This window comes from Diceros bicornis, chromosome 5 (genome assembly GCF_020826845.1).
Source record: "Diceros bicornis minor isolate mBicDic1 chromosome 5, mDicBic1.mat.cur, whole genome shotgun sequence".
In the NCBI taxonomy this organism is placed as follows: domain Eukaryota; kingdom Metazoa; phylum Chordata; class Mammalia; order Perissodactyla; family Rhinocerotidae; genus Diceros; species Diceros bicornis.
Window position 1 is genome coordinate 38,593,255 of NC_080744.1, and position 13,965 is coordinate 38,607,219.

Consider the following 13,965-nt stretch of genomic DNA (forward strand, 5'->3'; position numbering starts at 1 on the left):
TCACATGGGAGCGGAGACAGGGAAACACCATACCCAGGTGAGCAGGTCTCCCTCTTCCCGTGCCTAAGAGTCTCACCTGCCCTGGGATTATCCGGATTTTTGTCTGGGTGGCAGGAGAGGGCCTTCTGCCTATATGCCTTCTTCACCTGGAAAGAGTCAGAAGATGTGGTTATTCACTCTCTGACCCCGGGACAGACAGGAAAACCTTGCTAAAGCAGTAACGGAAATTGAGGGAGTGTTCCCCACCGCTAAAAGACAGGCTGCCAGCTCCCACACTGACACAGTCACCTCACAACCACCAAGGAGATTTGCAGTTGAGAAGGCAGAGGCCATGGAGCCAGCTGGCTGCTGCCCCGCAGCAGAGGGGCAGAGCCTACTTCCTGCCGAGCACCCAATCTCACCAGTGTGGATGTCAAAGGGCTCCCGGCAGGGGCAGGTTTCTCTACCGCCACCTGGAAACTGGCACTCTCATACACTCTCGTCAGGCATGTAAAGTGGGGCAACCTTTCTAGAGGAAAATTTAGCCATCAAATTTTAAAATGTACTTTCCCTCTGACTTACTCCTAAGAGTTTGGACTTTTAGAAGTATGCCAAAATAAATATACAAGGATGTCCACTGTAATACTGTTTATATCAGCCCCCAACTGGAACCACCCAAAATCTCCATCAACAGGGAGACCCATTAAAAAAATTATGACAGAAGTCTATATGTGCTGACTAGAAAGATCTTCAATTCCTCATCAAAAGAAAAAAATAAAATTTTGTAACTATGTATGGTGATGGATGTTAATGAAACTTACTGTGGTGATCATTTCACAATATATACAAATATGGAATCATTACGTTGTACACCTGAAACCAATATAATGTTATATGTCAATTATATCTCAATTTAAAAAAAAAGAAAGATCTTCAAGGTACAGTGTGTAAAAAAAACAAGGCTTAGAACAGTATATACAATATGATCACTTCAGGGTTTAAAATAAACAAATAAAAGAAATATAAATAGTTACAGATACTCAGCTGTGTGCAAGACCTTTGTTTTCTTTTTTTCTTGAAGCAATCATAAGAAACTCAACGGTGGTTTCCTTTGGAGAGAGGCTAAGGTGGAGGGGAGGGAAACACTTCTCATTTTATACCTCTCTGTAGTTCAAATTTTCAAACTTCAAAAAAGTCTTATTTTATTATCATTTTTATTGTCAATAGGGGTTATCTTGGTGAGGAAGTTATTGTCCATTTTTAGTTTTTATCTTTGCATCTCTCTAAACTAAAAAGAAATAAATTATTATTTCTTATATTAGTAAAAATAAACAAACATAGCTACCAAGATTCTCTTTCATATATTACCACTCAGCTGTTCTAAGGGAAGGCAGAGCACAAAATCCCAGAATCTGCCCTCTGCTTCCTGAGGCCTTGCCCTCATTTCCACCTGCACATCTTACCTGCTGCTCAAACCTCCTGGGAGGAGCAGCCTCTGGACCCAGAACTTCCACCAGCAGCTAAACAGACTGGCTTTCCGGGCTTCTCAGAAGAAACCAATAAATACGTCTATCCGAAGCGTGCAAAATAAGGACCTGCAGAGGCAAGCAGCCAGTGCCCCCAGGGGAGGGCTGGTGGGCAGATGCCTGACTCCACTACCACCTCCACAGCTAAGGAGGTCCGGCAGCTGCCTAGCCCAGGACCTCTGGGGTGTGCTGCCACCTGCTGGGCCACAGCCAGCACCACACCTCCACTAGCCAGGGCAACTAAGCTCACCAGCTCGAGAGCGGGAGGAAGCAGGAACCACTCCCAGGACAGGCCTTGAGCAGCGAGGATGCAGAACTGCCTCTCACCTTCCCAATTGCCTACCTATGCTCACCTGGGCCACCTGCTGGCCTCCCCACTCCAACCTAGCTTTCACCATTAAAAAATAACAACAACAAAATCGAGCTGTTTTCACTATTAAAAAAATATAAGGGAAGGGAAAGTCATACTTTTATAAAGTCTTACATTTGAAACATCATCTTTACTCTTTAGGCCCCTTATCATTCACCTTTTCTCCCTTTCTCTTCCTTTTGCCTCCTCGATTGTGTCCCCGGCCTCATTTCTTTTCTTTTTCTCTTTTTTTTTTTTTGTGAGGAAGATCAGCCCTGAGCTAACATCCATGCTAATCCTCCTCTTTTTGCTGAGGAAGACCAGCTCTGAGCTAACATCTATTGCCAATCCTCCTCCTTTTTTTCTCCCCAAAGCCCCAGTAGATAGCTGTATGTCATAGTTGCACATCCTTCTAGTTGCTGTATGTGGGACGCAGCCTCAGCATGGCCGGACAAGCGGTGTGTCGGTGCGCACCCGGGATCCGAACCCGGGCTGCCAGTAGTGGAGCGCGCACACTTAACCGCTAAGCCACAGGGCAGCCCCACATTTTTTTATTTGAAGCCAAGCCTCTATTATATATTCTTTATATTTTAGGGTCTTTTGTTTTTTCAGTAAGTAAAACAATACAAAAATATATAACAGAAAGCTCAAAAGCTAATGTTCTTTCTCCATTTCCCCCGCCCTCTTGTCTAGATTCCAATGTTGACTGCATGGTGGGCCTTCTTCTAAACCTTCCCCCTTGATCATTCCAACACACAGGAGTCTTTTGAGGTTTGTTTCCGCCTCTCTACCCCCACTTCTCTCTCTGGTCCCAGGTCTGCCCTCTCTGCGATGGGTGACGGGAAGAGGCAGGGAGAAGGAGGTGTCTATCTCCTCACCCTTGACACCTCCCTCAGGATGAACTTCCTCAGAACCAGGATTAGCAGGCATGCCCTACTGATGTTGGGGGATTCTGTGGAAGATGGTTTCTTTTGTATCGCGGGGCTCTTTAAAAGTGTTATATGTTCTTTTTTGTAAATCTAAGAGGGACAGTAAAAGGGAGAGAGGGGGCAAGAAGGACCAAAAAGAAAGCAAGGTGAGGGCCGGCTCTGTGGCTTAGCGGTTAAGTGCACGCGCTCTGATGCTGGCGGCCCGGGGTTCGGATCCCGGGCGCGCCCCAAGGCATCACTTCTCCGACCAACCTGAGGCCAGGTCCCACGTACAGCAACTAGAAGGATGTGAACCTATGACATACAACTATCTACTGGGGCTTTGGGGGGAAAAAAATGAATAAATAAAATCTTTAAAAAAAAAAAAAAGCAAGATGAAAGGAACAATGGGTCACCTGGGTGGTAGTACACTCTTTGTTTTTTTTTTTGTTTTTTTTTTTTGAGAGAATGCTTTTGGGATTTCATTCTAAAGGAATGACATTAAATACTGTTTTGTGTTGTTGTTGTTGTTGTTTTTTTTTGTGAGGAAGATCAGCCCTGAGCTAACATCCGTGCTAATCCTCCTCTTTTTGCTGAGGAAGACCGGCTCTGAGCTAACATCCATGCCAATCCTCCTCCTTTTTTTTTCCCCAAAGCCCCAGTACATAGTTGTATGTCATAGTTGTACATCCTTCTAGTTGCTGTATGTGGGATGCAGCCTCAGCATGGCCGGAGAAGCGGTGCGTCGGTGCGCGCCTGGGATCCGAACCCGGGGCCGCCAGCAGCGGAGCACGTGCACTTAACCGCTAAGCCACGGGGCCGGCCCTGTTTTGTGTTTTGTAATTCATTTTGGATGTTCTATATCAGAAAACTGGTTTTTTACTTAAATGAGGAAACAAAATTGTTCAAACTGAAAGAAATTAATTATGTAATAATGGGAAATTAATCTACATATATTAATTTGCTTCCTTATCAATTCTCTTTCCAGAATGTGTTCCTTTGACAAATGTCTGTAACAGTCTCAGCAGATTTTATTTGAAGCAACAGTACAACTAGACCTAGGTCTAGTTGTGTAGGTTACCTCACTCCCCGTCTGGGTGGACCCCCATCTTACCCCAACTCCTCCAGCCTCCCATACTCCCAACATCTAGAACCAAACACAACTGCCCCAATCAACTTGATGAATCCCAGACCCCCATTACCTCAAGGCCTGGTATTTCCAAATCACCCTTTAAAGGTATAAGGGGCTGAACATTCTGTGTTTCAGGATCTAAAGGAAAAAATGACCAGTTTCATGCACTGGCTGGATACTAGTAGGGAGACAGGTGAGGCAAGAAAGTCAAGGTCAGGCTGCTATTCATTCCTAGGGAGGCACGTCTAAGGGTAGAAGGAGAGCTCTCTGAGCGCCCTTCAGTACAGCCTTGAATCTACCCCACCTCCTGGACCCACTGATGGAGCATCTAGGATATGCAGGGGCTGAGCTGGAGCTGGGGATACAGAGAAAAAGGCATTTCCCAGACACTAAAGAGGGAGGACACTGCTTAGCAAGGAAGATGGCCATGAAAACAATGAATTACGTTATGGTTACAGTGTGAGATGCCACAAAAGTGGTCCATAAGAATGAAAACACAGAGAAGATAGTTACTAATTTTAGCCCTGAAGGCTTCCCAGAGGAGGCAATACCTGAGCTGGGTCTGAAAGGTGAGTAGCAGTTCTCCCAGCAGAGAGCTGGAAAGAATATTCCAGATAGGGTGTAAAAGAGCCCACTTCTCTTCAAGCCCCAGACCAGCTTAAAGGATAAATATAAGAGTTTTGGTTTAATGAGGAAAAGGTACTGAGAAAAGAAAAGGACGTAAAAACAGAGAGACATGGTTGCAATAAAACATTGAAATAATGTTTTTGTTAAAGGATATTCTGGTTAATTAAAAAACTTCAACCCAAGAAAAGTAATGGAAGAAAACTAGAAAAAGAACAAATTCGTACAAACAGGTTTTAATGCACAGACTCCGGATGAAGAAATGCTTCACAGGAAGCATTGGGGTGAAGAGCAAATGAGAGCAGACGTACAGGCAAAGAAATGCTAACCTGGCAGAGAAGAGGAGAAAACAAAGATTAAAGAATGATGACGTTAACTCAGGTATAGTACTGAAAATATAAGAAAGTTAACGTGATTCGTAAGGAATGTGTGATTCATAAAACAGAGGGTAGAACAATTAGAAAGGAAAGCCCCCTGGTGCGTATGAGCAGGGCCAGATGTGGATCGCCTTCTGAGTTCAGAAGATGAGGCTTTTGGGGTCCCCAAGGCCAAAGAACTTGAACCTCGACATTCTCTGTCAGCTGAGAAAGTGTATCGTAAAACAGAAAGGCAAGATTAATGGGACATATAAGCCTGGCTTATACAGTAGGAAATGTAAAAATTCAATGTATGGTAAAAAGTATTATTAAAAAGTATTACACTGGGGCCAGCCCGGTGGCATAGTGGTTAAGTTCACAGGCTCTGCTTCGGCGGCCCGGGGTTTGCAGGTTCAGATCCTGGACATGAACCTACACATCCCTCGTCAAGCCATGCTGTGGCAGGTGTCCCACGTGTAAAGTAGAGGAAGATGGAAACAGATGTTAGCCCAGGGCCAATTTTCCTCACAAAAAAAAAAGTATTATACTGAGTGGAAAAAAAGTTAGATGTTCACCTCAAACCATATACCAAAATAATTCCAGATAGATCAAAAACTAAATACAAAAAACAAAATTAAAAGAACCTAAAAGAAAGAAAATAATGGGACTATTAATCTGCCTTTAGGATGGGGAAGAAATTCCTAAGCATTAAAGCAAGAGAAGAAATCACACACACGTGTGCACATGTGCAGGCACACATACACAAAATGAACAGATTTACGAGGAAAATTTTTAAATTTCTTTAAGTCAAAAATCATAGACAAAATAAAAGACAGGGGAAATGAAAACTGAGGGAGATAACGCCATGAAATATGACCAACAAAACAATCCTTACTATATAAAGAACTCAATACAGAAAGAAAACTACAAGGAAATACAGAAAGAACATGGAGACAATTCATAGAATATAAATGGTTAATAACATGAAAAATGTTCAGCCTCACACACAAAAATTAGTCCTTTTTCACCTGTCAATTGACAACGAGGGAAAAAAAAGGATGGTATTTATTAATGTTGGTGGCTTTGTGGTGAATATGTAAATTGATAACAATGATTCTGGAAAGCAATCTGGCAGTACATATCAGGAGGTTTTGAAAAGTTCAGACACTTTGATCCAGCAAGGCCTCTTCTAAGAGTCTGATCTAAAGAAATATTTAAAAATTCACACAATATTTATAAATACTGCTGTTCATTTATAGCATTATTTATAATAGAGAAAGTCAGAAATCATTTACATTCCAAAAAATAGTAGCTAGCACTTACATAATGCTTACTGTGTGGCAAGCTGTTTGAAGTGCCCTATATATAATAACAGCTAACATCATACTCAATAGTAAAGAGCTGAAAACTTTTCCTCTAAGATCAGGAATAAGACAAGGATTTATTTATTGAAGATTTATTTATTTATACTCTCATCATTTTTATTCAACATAGTACTGGAAGTCCAGCCAGAGCAATTAGGCAAGAAAAATAAACAGAAGACATCCAAATTGAAAAGAAAGAGGTAAAACTCTCACTATTTGCAGATGACATGATTTTTTTTTTTTTTTGTGAGGAAGATCAGCCCTGAGCTAACATCCATGCCAATCCTCCTCTTTTTGCTGAGGAAGACTAGCCCTAAGCTAACATCCGGGCTGATCTTCCTCTACTTTATGTGAGACGCTGCCACAGCATGGCCTGACAAGCAATGCATCGGGGCACGCCCGGCCGCCAGCAGTGGAGCACGTGCACTTAACTGCTACGCCATGGGGCGGCCCCCGACATGATATTATACATAGAAAACCCTAAAGACTCCACCAAAAACTGTTAAAATTAATAAACAAATTCAGTAAAGTTGCATTTTTACACACTAATAACAAACTATCCGAAAGAGAAATTAAGAAAACAATCCCATTTATCATTGCATCACAAAGAATAAAATACCTAAGAATAAATTTAACCAAGGAGGTGAAAGACCTGTACACTGAAAACTATAAGACACTAATGAAAGAAACTGAAGACACAAATAAATGGAAAGATATTCCATGCCCATGGATTGGAAGAATTAATATTGTTAAAATGTCCTTACTACCCAAAGCAATATACAGATTTAATGCCATCTCTATCAAAATTCCAAAGGCATTTTTCACAGAAATAGAAAAAACAATGCTAAAATTTGCATGGAACCACAAAAGACTGAATAGTTAAAGCAATCCCGAGAAAGAAGAACAAAGCTAGAGGCATCACACTTCCTGATTTCAAACTACATTACAAAGCTATAGTAATCAAAACAGTATGGTATTAGCATCAAACAGACACACAGATCAATGGAACAGAACAGAGAGGCAAGGAATAAACCCACACATACATGGTCAGTTAATTTACAACAAAGGAGCCAAGAATATATAATGGGGAAAGGACAGTCTCTTCAATAAATGGTGTTGGGGAAATTGGATGGCACCATGCAAAAGAATGAAACTGGACCGCTCTCTTACACCATACACAAAAATTAATGCAAAATGGGTTAAAGATTTGAACTTAAGACTTGAAACCATAAAACTCCTAGAAGGAAATACAGGCAGTAAGCTCCTTGACATCAGTCTTGGCGATGATTTTGTAGATTTGACACCAAAAGCAAAAATAAGCAAGTGGGACTATATCAAACTAAAAAGCTTCCGCACAGCAAAGAAAACCATCAAGAAGATGAAAAGGCAACCTACCAAATAGGAGAAAATATTTGCAAATCATCTATCTGATAAAGGGTTAATATCCAAAATGCATAAAGAACTCATACCACTCAACAGTAAAAAAAACAAACAATCTGATTAAAAAATTGGCAGAGGATCTGAATAGATATTTTTCCAAAGAAGACATACAGATGGCCAACAGGTACACGAAAAGGTGTTCAACATCAGTAAGCATCAGGGAAATGCCAATCAAAACCACAATGAGATATCACCTCACACTTGTTAGAACGGCTATTATCAAAAAGACAAGAAATAACAAGTGTTGGCCAGGATGGGGAGAAAAAGGAACAACCCGGTTCGTTGTTGGTGGGAATGTAAACTGGTGCAGCCACCATGGAAAACAGTATGGAGGTTGCTCAAAAAATTAAAAATAGAATTACCATATGATCCAGCAATTCCACTTTTTGGTATTTATCCAAAGGAAATGAAAACACTAACTCAAAAAGATACATGCAGGGGCTGGCCCAGTGGCGTAGTGGTTGGGTTTGCGTGCTCTGCTTCGGCGGCCTGGGGTTCGAGGGTTCAGATCCCGGGTGTGGACCTGTGCACCGCTTATCGAGCCATGCTGTGGCAGGCGTCCCACATATAAAGTAGAGGAAGATAGGCACGGATGTTAGCTAAGGGCCAATCCTCCTCAGCAAAAAGAGGAGGATTGGCAACAGATGTTAGCTCAGGGCTAAATCTTCCTCATCAAAAACAAACAAAAAAAGGTATATGCACCCCCACGTTCACTGCAGCATTATTTACAATAACCAAAACATGGAAGCAACCTAAGTGTCCATCAATGGATGAACGGATAAAGAATGGTATATATATACAATGGAATATTATCCAGCCATAAAAAAGAAGGAAATCTTGCCATTTGTGACAACATGGATGACCTTGAGGGCATTATGCTGAGTGAAATGAGTCAGAGAAAAACAAATACTGCATGATCTCACTTACATGTGGAATCTAAAAAAAACAACAAAAACTGAACTCATAAATACAGAGAACAGACTGGTGATTGCCAGGAGTGGGGGTGGGGGGTGGATGAAATAGGTGAAGGAGGTCAAAAGGTACAAAATTCCAGTTATAAAATAAGTCATGGGGATGTAATGTATAGCAAGATGACTAAAGTTAATAATAAGTATTGTATATTTGAAAGTTGCTAAGACAGTAGATCTTAAAAGTTCTTATCACAAGAAAAAAAAATTTGTACTGTGTGGTGATGGATTTTAACTAGACTTATTGCAGTGATCATTTCACTATACACATATATCAAATCATTATGTTGTAGAGCTGAAACTAATATAATGTTATATGTCAATTATATCTCAATAAAAAAACAGGGATGTTTAGCTTCTTTCTACTATTCTAAGCTAGGAGGCAGCATGGTTCACTGAAAGAAGGTTCTAGAGTCTAAAAGATGTGTTTTCAAATTTTGAATTTCCTCATACTACTAGCATGACCTCAGGCAAATTACCGAATTGCCCTCAATCACAAAGTGAAGGAAGTAACCCCTACACAGAGGGCTGTTGTGAGGATTAAAGAAAATAACCCATGTGAAGTACCTGACAAAAACTAGCACTCAACATAAGTTCCAAACCTCTCGCTTAGCCACTCCTGGGAGGGAGGTAAACTGTGACACTAGCCCAGTATACCAACTTGACAGGAACTCCAGGGACTGATGTGGGTCCACAGTGGGCCCAGGTCAGCCCAATTGGAATTCTTGAGGTGGACAGGGCTGGTTTCAAGTCTGCTGGGGGCAATTCTAAAATTCTACCCTTGGTTAGCCCCAGGGGCTCTGAAATACTCTCATTCAAAGTGTGGAGGGCACAGGTAGGTAGCCTGAGATCTTCCAGGGCAGCTGTGAACCAAAACCCAGCTGGTCTAAGAATGCTGGTCAAGTGTGTCTGTCCTGATTAACTAGTTATCACTATCTTTAGCTGCTAAACCTGCCCTGGGCAGGGCCCATTCCTGGGTTTTAGCCTGGAAGGTCAGTTTTGACTTTAAACCAGTTGGCCTGAAGTTTGGTGTTTTGTGTTACAAACTGGATTCCCAGCTTTGCCCAGCCCTCCTGGAATGACTGCTGCCTGAAGAATTTCTCACCATGTAAACACAGCAGGCCACTGAAAAGCTTCCAGTGTCAATATTGTTTATTATGAAATAATTCTACCTTATTAGCAGCTCAAGAGGCTGGGTTCAGGGCAAAAAGATGCAACAGTATTTTTCTTAACTATGATCAAGTTGGGAAGGAAGAGGAACTTTCAGGACAAAGAAATTGAGAGGCACCATGTATAATGACATGGGATAAAGACAGGACTGTCTAATCCCAGGCATCAGGGTTGGCAGCTCCTCCATGAAACTGAGTCTGCAGGGGCTGGGACCACTGAGGCAGGGTTGAAGCAGCCACAGGAAGTTGCCAAAGGCTCTTGGGTTGTCTTAACACTTGTAGCTTTCCTTCTTGACCTATAGGTTTCCCCTAACCGCCCTGGTCTCCTTAGCACTTGGAAACATTCATTTGCATCTCCTGAGACTTCACAGAGAGGAGCTAGGTGACAGTTGAGGGGCTTCCCACCCAATGCCCCCAGCCCAGACCATGGTTTCTCAGAAGACCAGGCTGTCTCCAAGGCCCAGCCCCACAACGACAAAGATCTCAGATCAACATACAACCCACGAGGACTTGAAACTCTCGTTTGCAGAAGTGTGGTCTTTCTCTTGACATCTTTCTAAAATGTTACTGCCTACCCTCTCCCCTTCTCCATCCTAGGACACTACTTGAGTTTAGTCTGTCTTCCAGGTCTCAAGATCATCATCCAGAACATAAACTACTGAACAGTACAACACATACAAGTGATACTGAGGGCTAAGAGTCAGGCTTTTCCTATGCTTCCTTAGGTGGCGATGATCTTAAATTCTACTTTTTATAGGTTTTTTATCTCTTCCCTAGTCAGCCCTTACTAGACTGTACCAGATTCCAGCATTTCCCTAGAAGTGCTTTCTAACCTGCTGTTTCTTTTCTGGTATGGCCTGGAAAAACAAACAAACTGCTTATAATGACACCTTAAATGAGAGCATACAGGTATTATGGGGGTTCCCCTTACAAATAAAGGGAACGTGCTTCAGGGGGCAAGGAGTTTTGCTTATCCCGAGGGCCCAGAACAGCACCAGTGCACAGCACCTGGCTCTTAGTAGGCACACAATAAAAACCTATTGAATGAAAGGGGCAAGCATTCATTTGTTCGAAACCTAAACATAGTAAGAAAGCCTCAACTATGTCAATTACTTCAGGCGCGCTGAGGAGTAGGAGGAAGCGGTGCTGTCTGGACGCTAGGAGACCTCACCACTATTTCACAATTTCCCCTTCTACCTGCTAACACCTCCTCTTGAGAAACCAAGTCTGGAGAAGGGAAGAAATCACTACCGCAGACCGCCAAGAAAACCACAGTGGGAACGATATGTTATTCCCCCAGAGCCCACATCACAGAGGGGAAGAATGAGTCATGAATTAGCAGCCACCCAGCCCGTCCCGGAGCCTCCATAACTGGTTCTGCCACTTGCAGCAACCTGAGCCCAGAGCAGGGGAGGGGGCTGGAAGCTGGGTCCCCACCATCTCCACTGGGTTTGGCACCAGGCACAGAAGGGCCTCTGACAATCCATCTGTCTCCAGTTTCACCTCTTGAGGGGAATGAACTCCTGAGTCACCCACAAAAGCAAGGTGTTAAAGGGTCCAATAAATATAAAATAGCCATCATTAACTTAAAAGATAGGTGCCCTACAAAGAAGACATTATTTTTTTTAAAAGGCTGCTGTCCTTTCTTATAATAAAACTTGGAGCCAGGTAAGTAAGTGGTACAAGTAATTAGGCCCAGTTCTCAAAAGCTAGACTCATAGGTCGGACTTGGTTACAGATGACACACAGGGAGGCCGCTCTATGTTACAAGAAGTATTGAATGCACAAACCATCCCAGTCAATCGGCTAGAAAGCCATTACCAGGCCCAGTTCCAGGAATGGAAACAGTCAGTAACCTCAGTGCAGGCAGTAATTTCTCCTCAAGCCTGAGGGAGGCAGACATCTCCCCATCCCCGCACTAGCCGAAACACCAGAGGTTATGTGACTGTCTGATGGTACAGGCAGGAAGTAGACCACAGAGCTCTGGGTACCTATCCAGAAGTCCCTCTGCTTGAAAGATTGGTCACTCTCCCTCCTTACAGCCTGTGGCCCACACTGCAAGAGCACTACAGAAAAATCCCCAAATACCTGGTGACTACAGAAACCATGGACTGCTCCTAAGGCTCAGAGCAACCAGGGTGCCCGCTGGTGGTACCGAGATGATTCTGGGAGAACTCGGGCCTCACACCAACATCTCCCTTAGTCTGCTAACCATGCCCATGGTCCAGACTCAGGACAGTGACCTGTGCAGCCTGGACCAACTGGGACCGTGCACAGGGCCTGGCCTGCTTCTCCCCAAACGTTGCCACTATGCGCCCTTTGGGATCTGGATCCTCAGCCCACCCCTGAGGTCACTCGTCAGCTCCTCCCATCCCTTGGGCTCTCACCTCTGGGTCCCCCCACCTTTAGCTGACCTAATACTCACTCCTGGGCCTCAACCTCTGCTCTGCCCTCCTTCTTAGCCCACTTCCCCAAACCAGCTGCCCACCTGGAGCCCAGTCCACGGTCCTCCTCCTCCTCAGAGACCCCCTTCTCTCAGGCCCTGTCTCCTCCCTCCCACCCTGACCCTAAGCACCCCTATATCAGGCTCAGACTCCAAAATCCGTGCCCACCTTCTTGTCTCAGGTTGGAGATGCTCACCCCTCAGATGTGTCAGATACCCTGGGTCTGGCCGCCCCTCACTTCTCCCCACTGCCTGCTGTTGCCATCAGCCCCTGGAGACCTGGGTTCCCAGCCCCAGAGCCACTCTCTCTGCCCAGTCTCTGCCCTCTCCCAAGGTGGAGAACTCCTTCTCTCTGGGCCCTGCTACTTCCTACATGTCATTCATTTCTTTTTTTCCTTTAATGCACTGATTTCCTTTATAAAAAAATTTATATTAGTAAAAAGAAGTGAACTGATTTAAAGAAAAATAATAACAAATAAATAACAGTACTCAAGAACAGCAACAATAGAGAAAGCAGTTATGCAAACAGGGAATATTTTGAGTGCTGCCTCACTGCAATGGAAACTGCACTTCGGTAGTTTGAACGCAAACTTTAATGCACTTCCTCAAGCTGTCCAGATCAGCTTCATACCTGTCGGGTTTACCCGGGTCAGGCAGCTTTACTCACAGAGTCAAATCTCTATCTATGTCACAGACGGAGCTGCGAGGCTCTCTGGGGCCTACAGACCTGTCTCTTGTCCTAATTCTCTTAAAGGATGGGTCATGGAAAAAATCTCTGAAAGAGGAATAGAAAATTCGGGTTTGCACAGGCACTCTGCATTTTCCAGCCACCTTATGCTGGGCAAGTCAAGTAAACTCTTTCAGCCTTAGTTTTCTTATCTATAAATTGGAGCTAATAGTCCTTGCTTACCTCACAGGCTTGTTTTAAAGATCACATCAAATGAGGTAATTTATGTGAAAGCACTTTGGTGTCACATAAATGTGAGGTATGATTTTGAATGTTAATGAATAGCTTACAGCTTACAAACACAAATGAATCATTCCTTTTGACTTAACAGGCAGCCAAGGAACTTCAAAAATCCAGAGCTTCAGCCAGAAAGCCAAACCCAGGAGTGAGTTAACCATCAGAGAGATACTTTTCTTTGGTGAGGAATATCAGCCCTGAGCTAACCTCAGTTGCCAATCCCCTTCTTTTTCCTGAGGAAGATCTTCCTCACCAAAGATCAGAGGACTTTGAGGCCTGGCTCCAACCCAGCGCTGGTCAGGCCCTTGGTGAATGAACAACTGTTGACAAGTGAAACCAGGCTGAGTGCCCAACCTCGAGGCCTCAGCACCTGGTCTGGAGGTAAGAGGCTTTGGGAAAGGCTCCTGTTGGAGAGAGTGGACTGAATCCACAGAATCAAGTCCAACCACTTGAGGGCCTAGAGGCCTAAAGACACCACATTTTTCAGATTCAGCTCCAGCCATATCCTCAACAAGCCCGAGGCAATGCCCCATTCCTTGTCATGCCAGGCACTTTTACTTCTACACCTTCATGCTCATGCCTTTCGTTCAAGCCCTTCTCTGTCCTCTGTCCTCAAAAACCTACTCTTCTTAAATCTCTAAGAAACAATGTTGGTACATCACCTTCTAGAGTATAACAGAAATATGTAGTTTAAATAAAGATAATAGCTAGCATAAAGGCAAAATAGCCTTTTCCTTAAAGCA

At 43.5% G+C, this 13,965-nt stretch overlaps 1 protein-coding gene across 2 annotated transcripts in view; it reads right to left on the bottom strand.

Annotated features, from left to right (window-relative positions):
* DNAJC17 (DnaJ heat shock protein family (Hsp40) member C17) overlaps window positions 1-13,965 on the bottom strand; it is a 33,370-nt gene that overhangs the window by 10,565 nt on the left and 8,840 nt on the right. For both annotated transcript variants that reach the window (XM_058541254.1, XM_058541256.1), the window contains exon 2: window positions 77-146. In XM_058541254.1, the coding sequence (XP_058397237.1) occupies window positions 77-146 (70 nt within the window). The remainder of the gene's footprint in view (window positions 1-76; window positions 147-13,965) is intronic.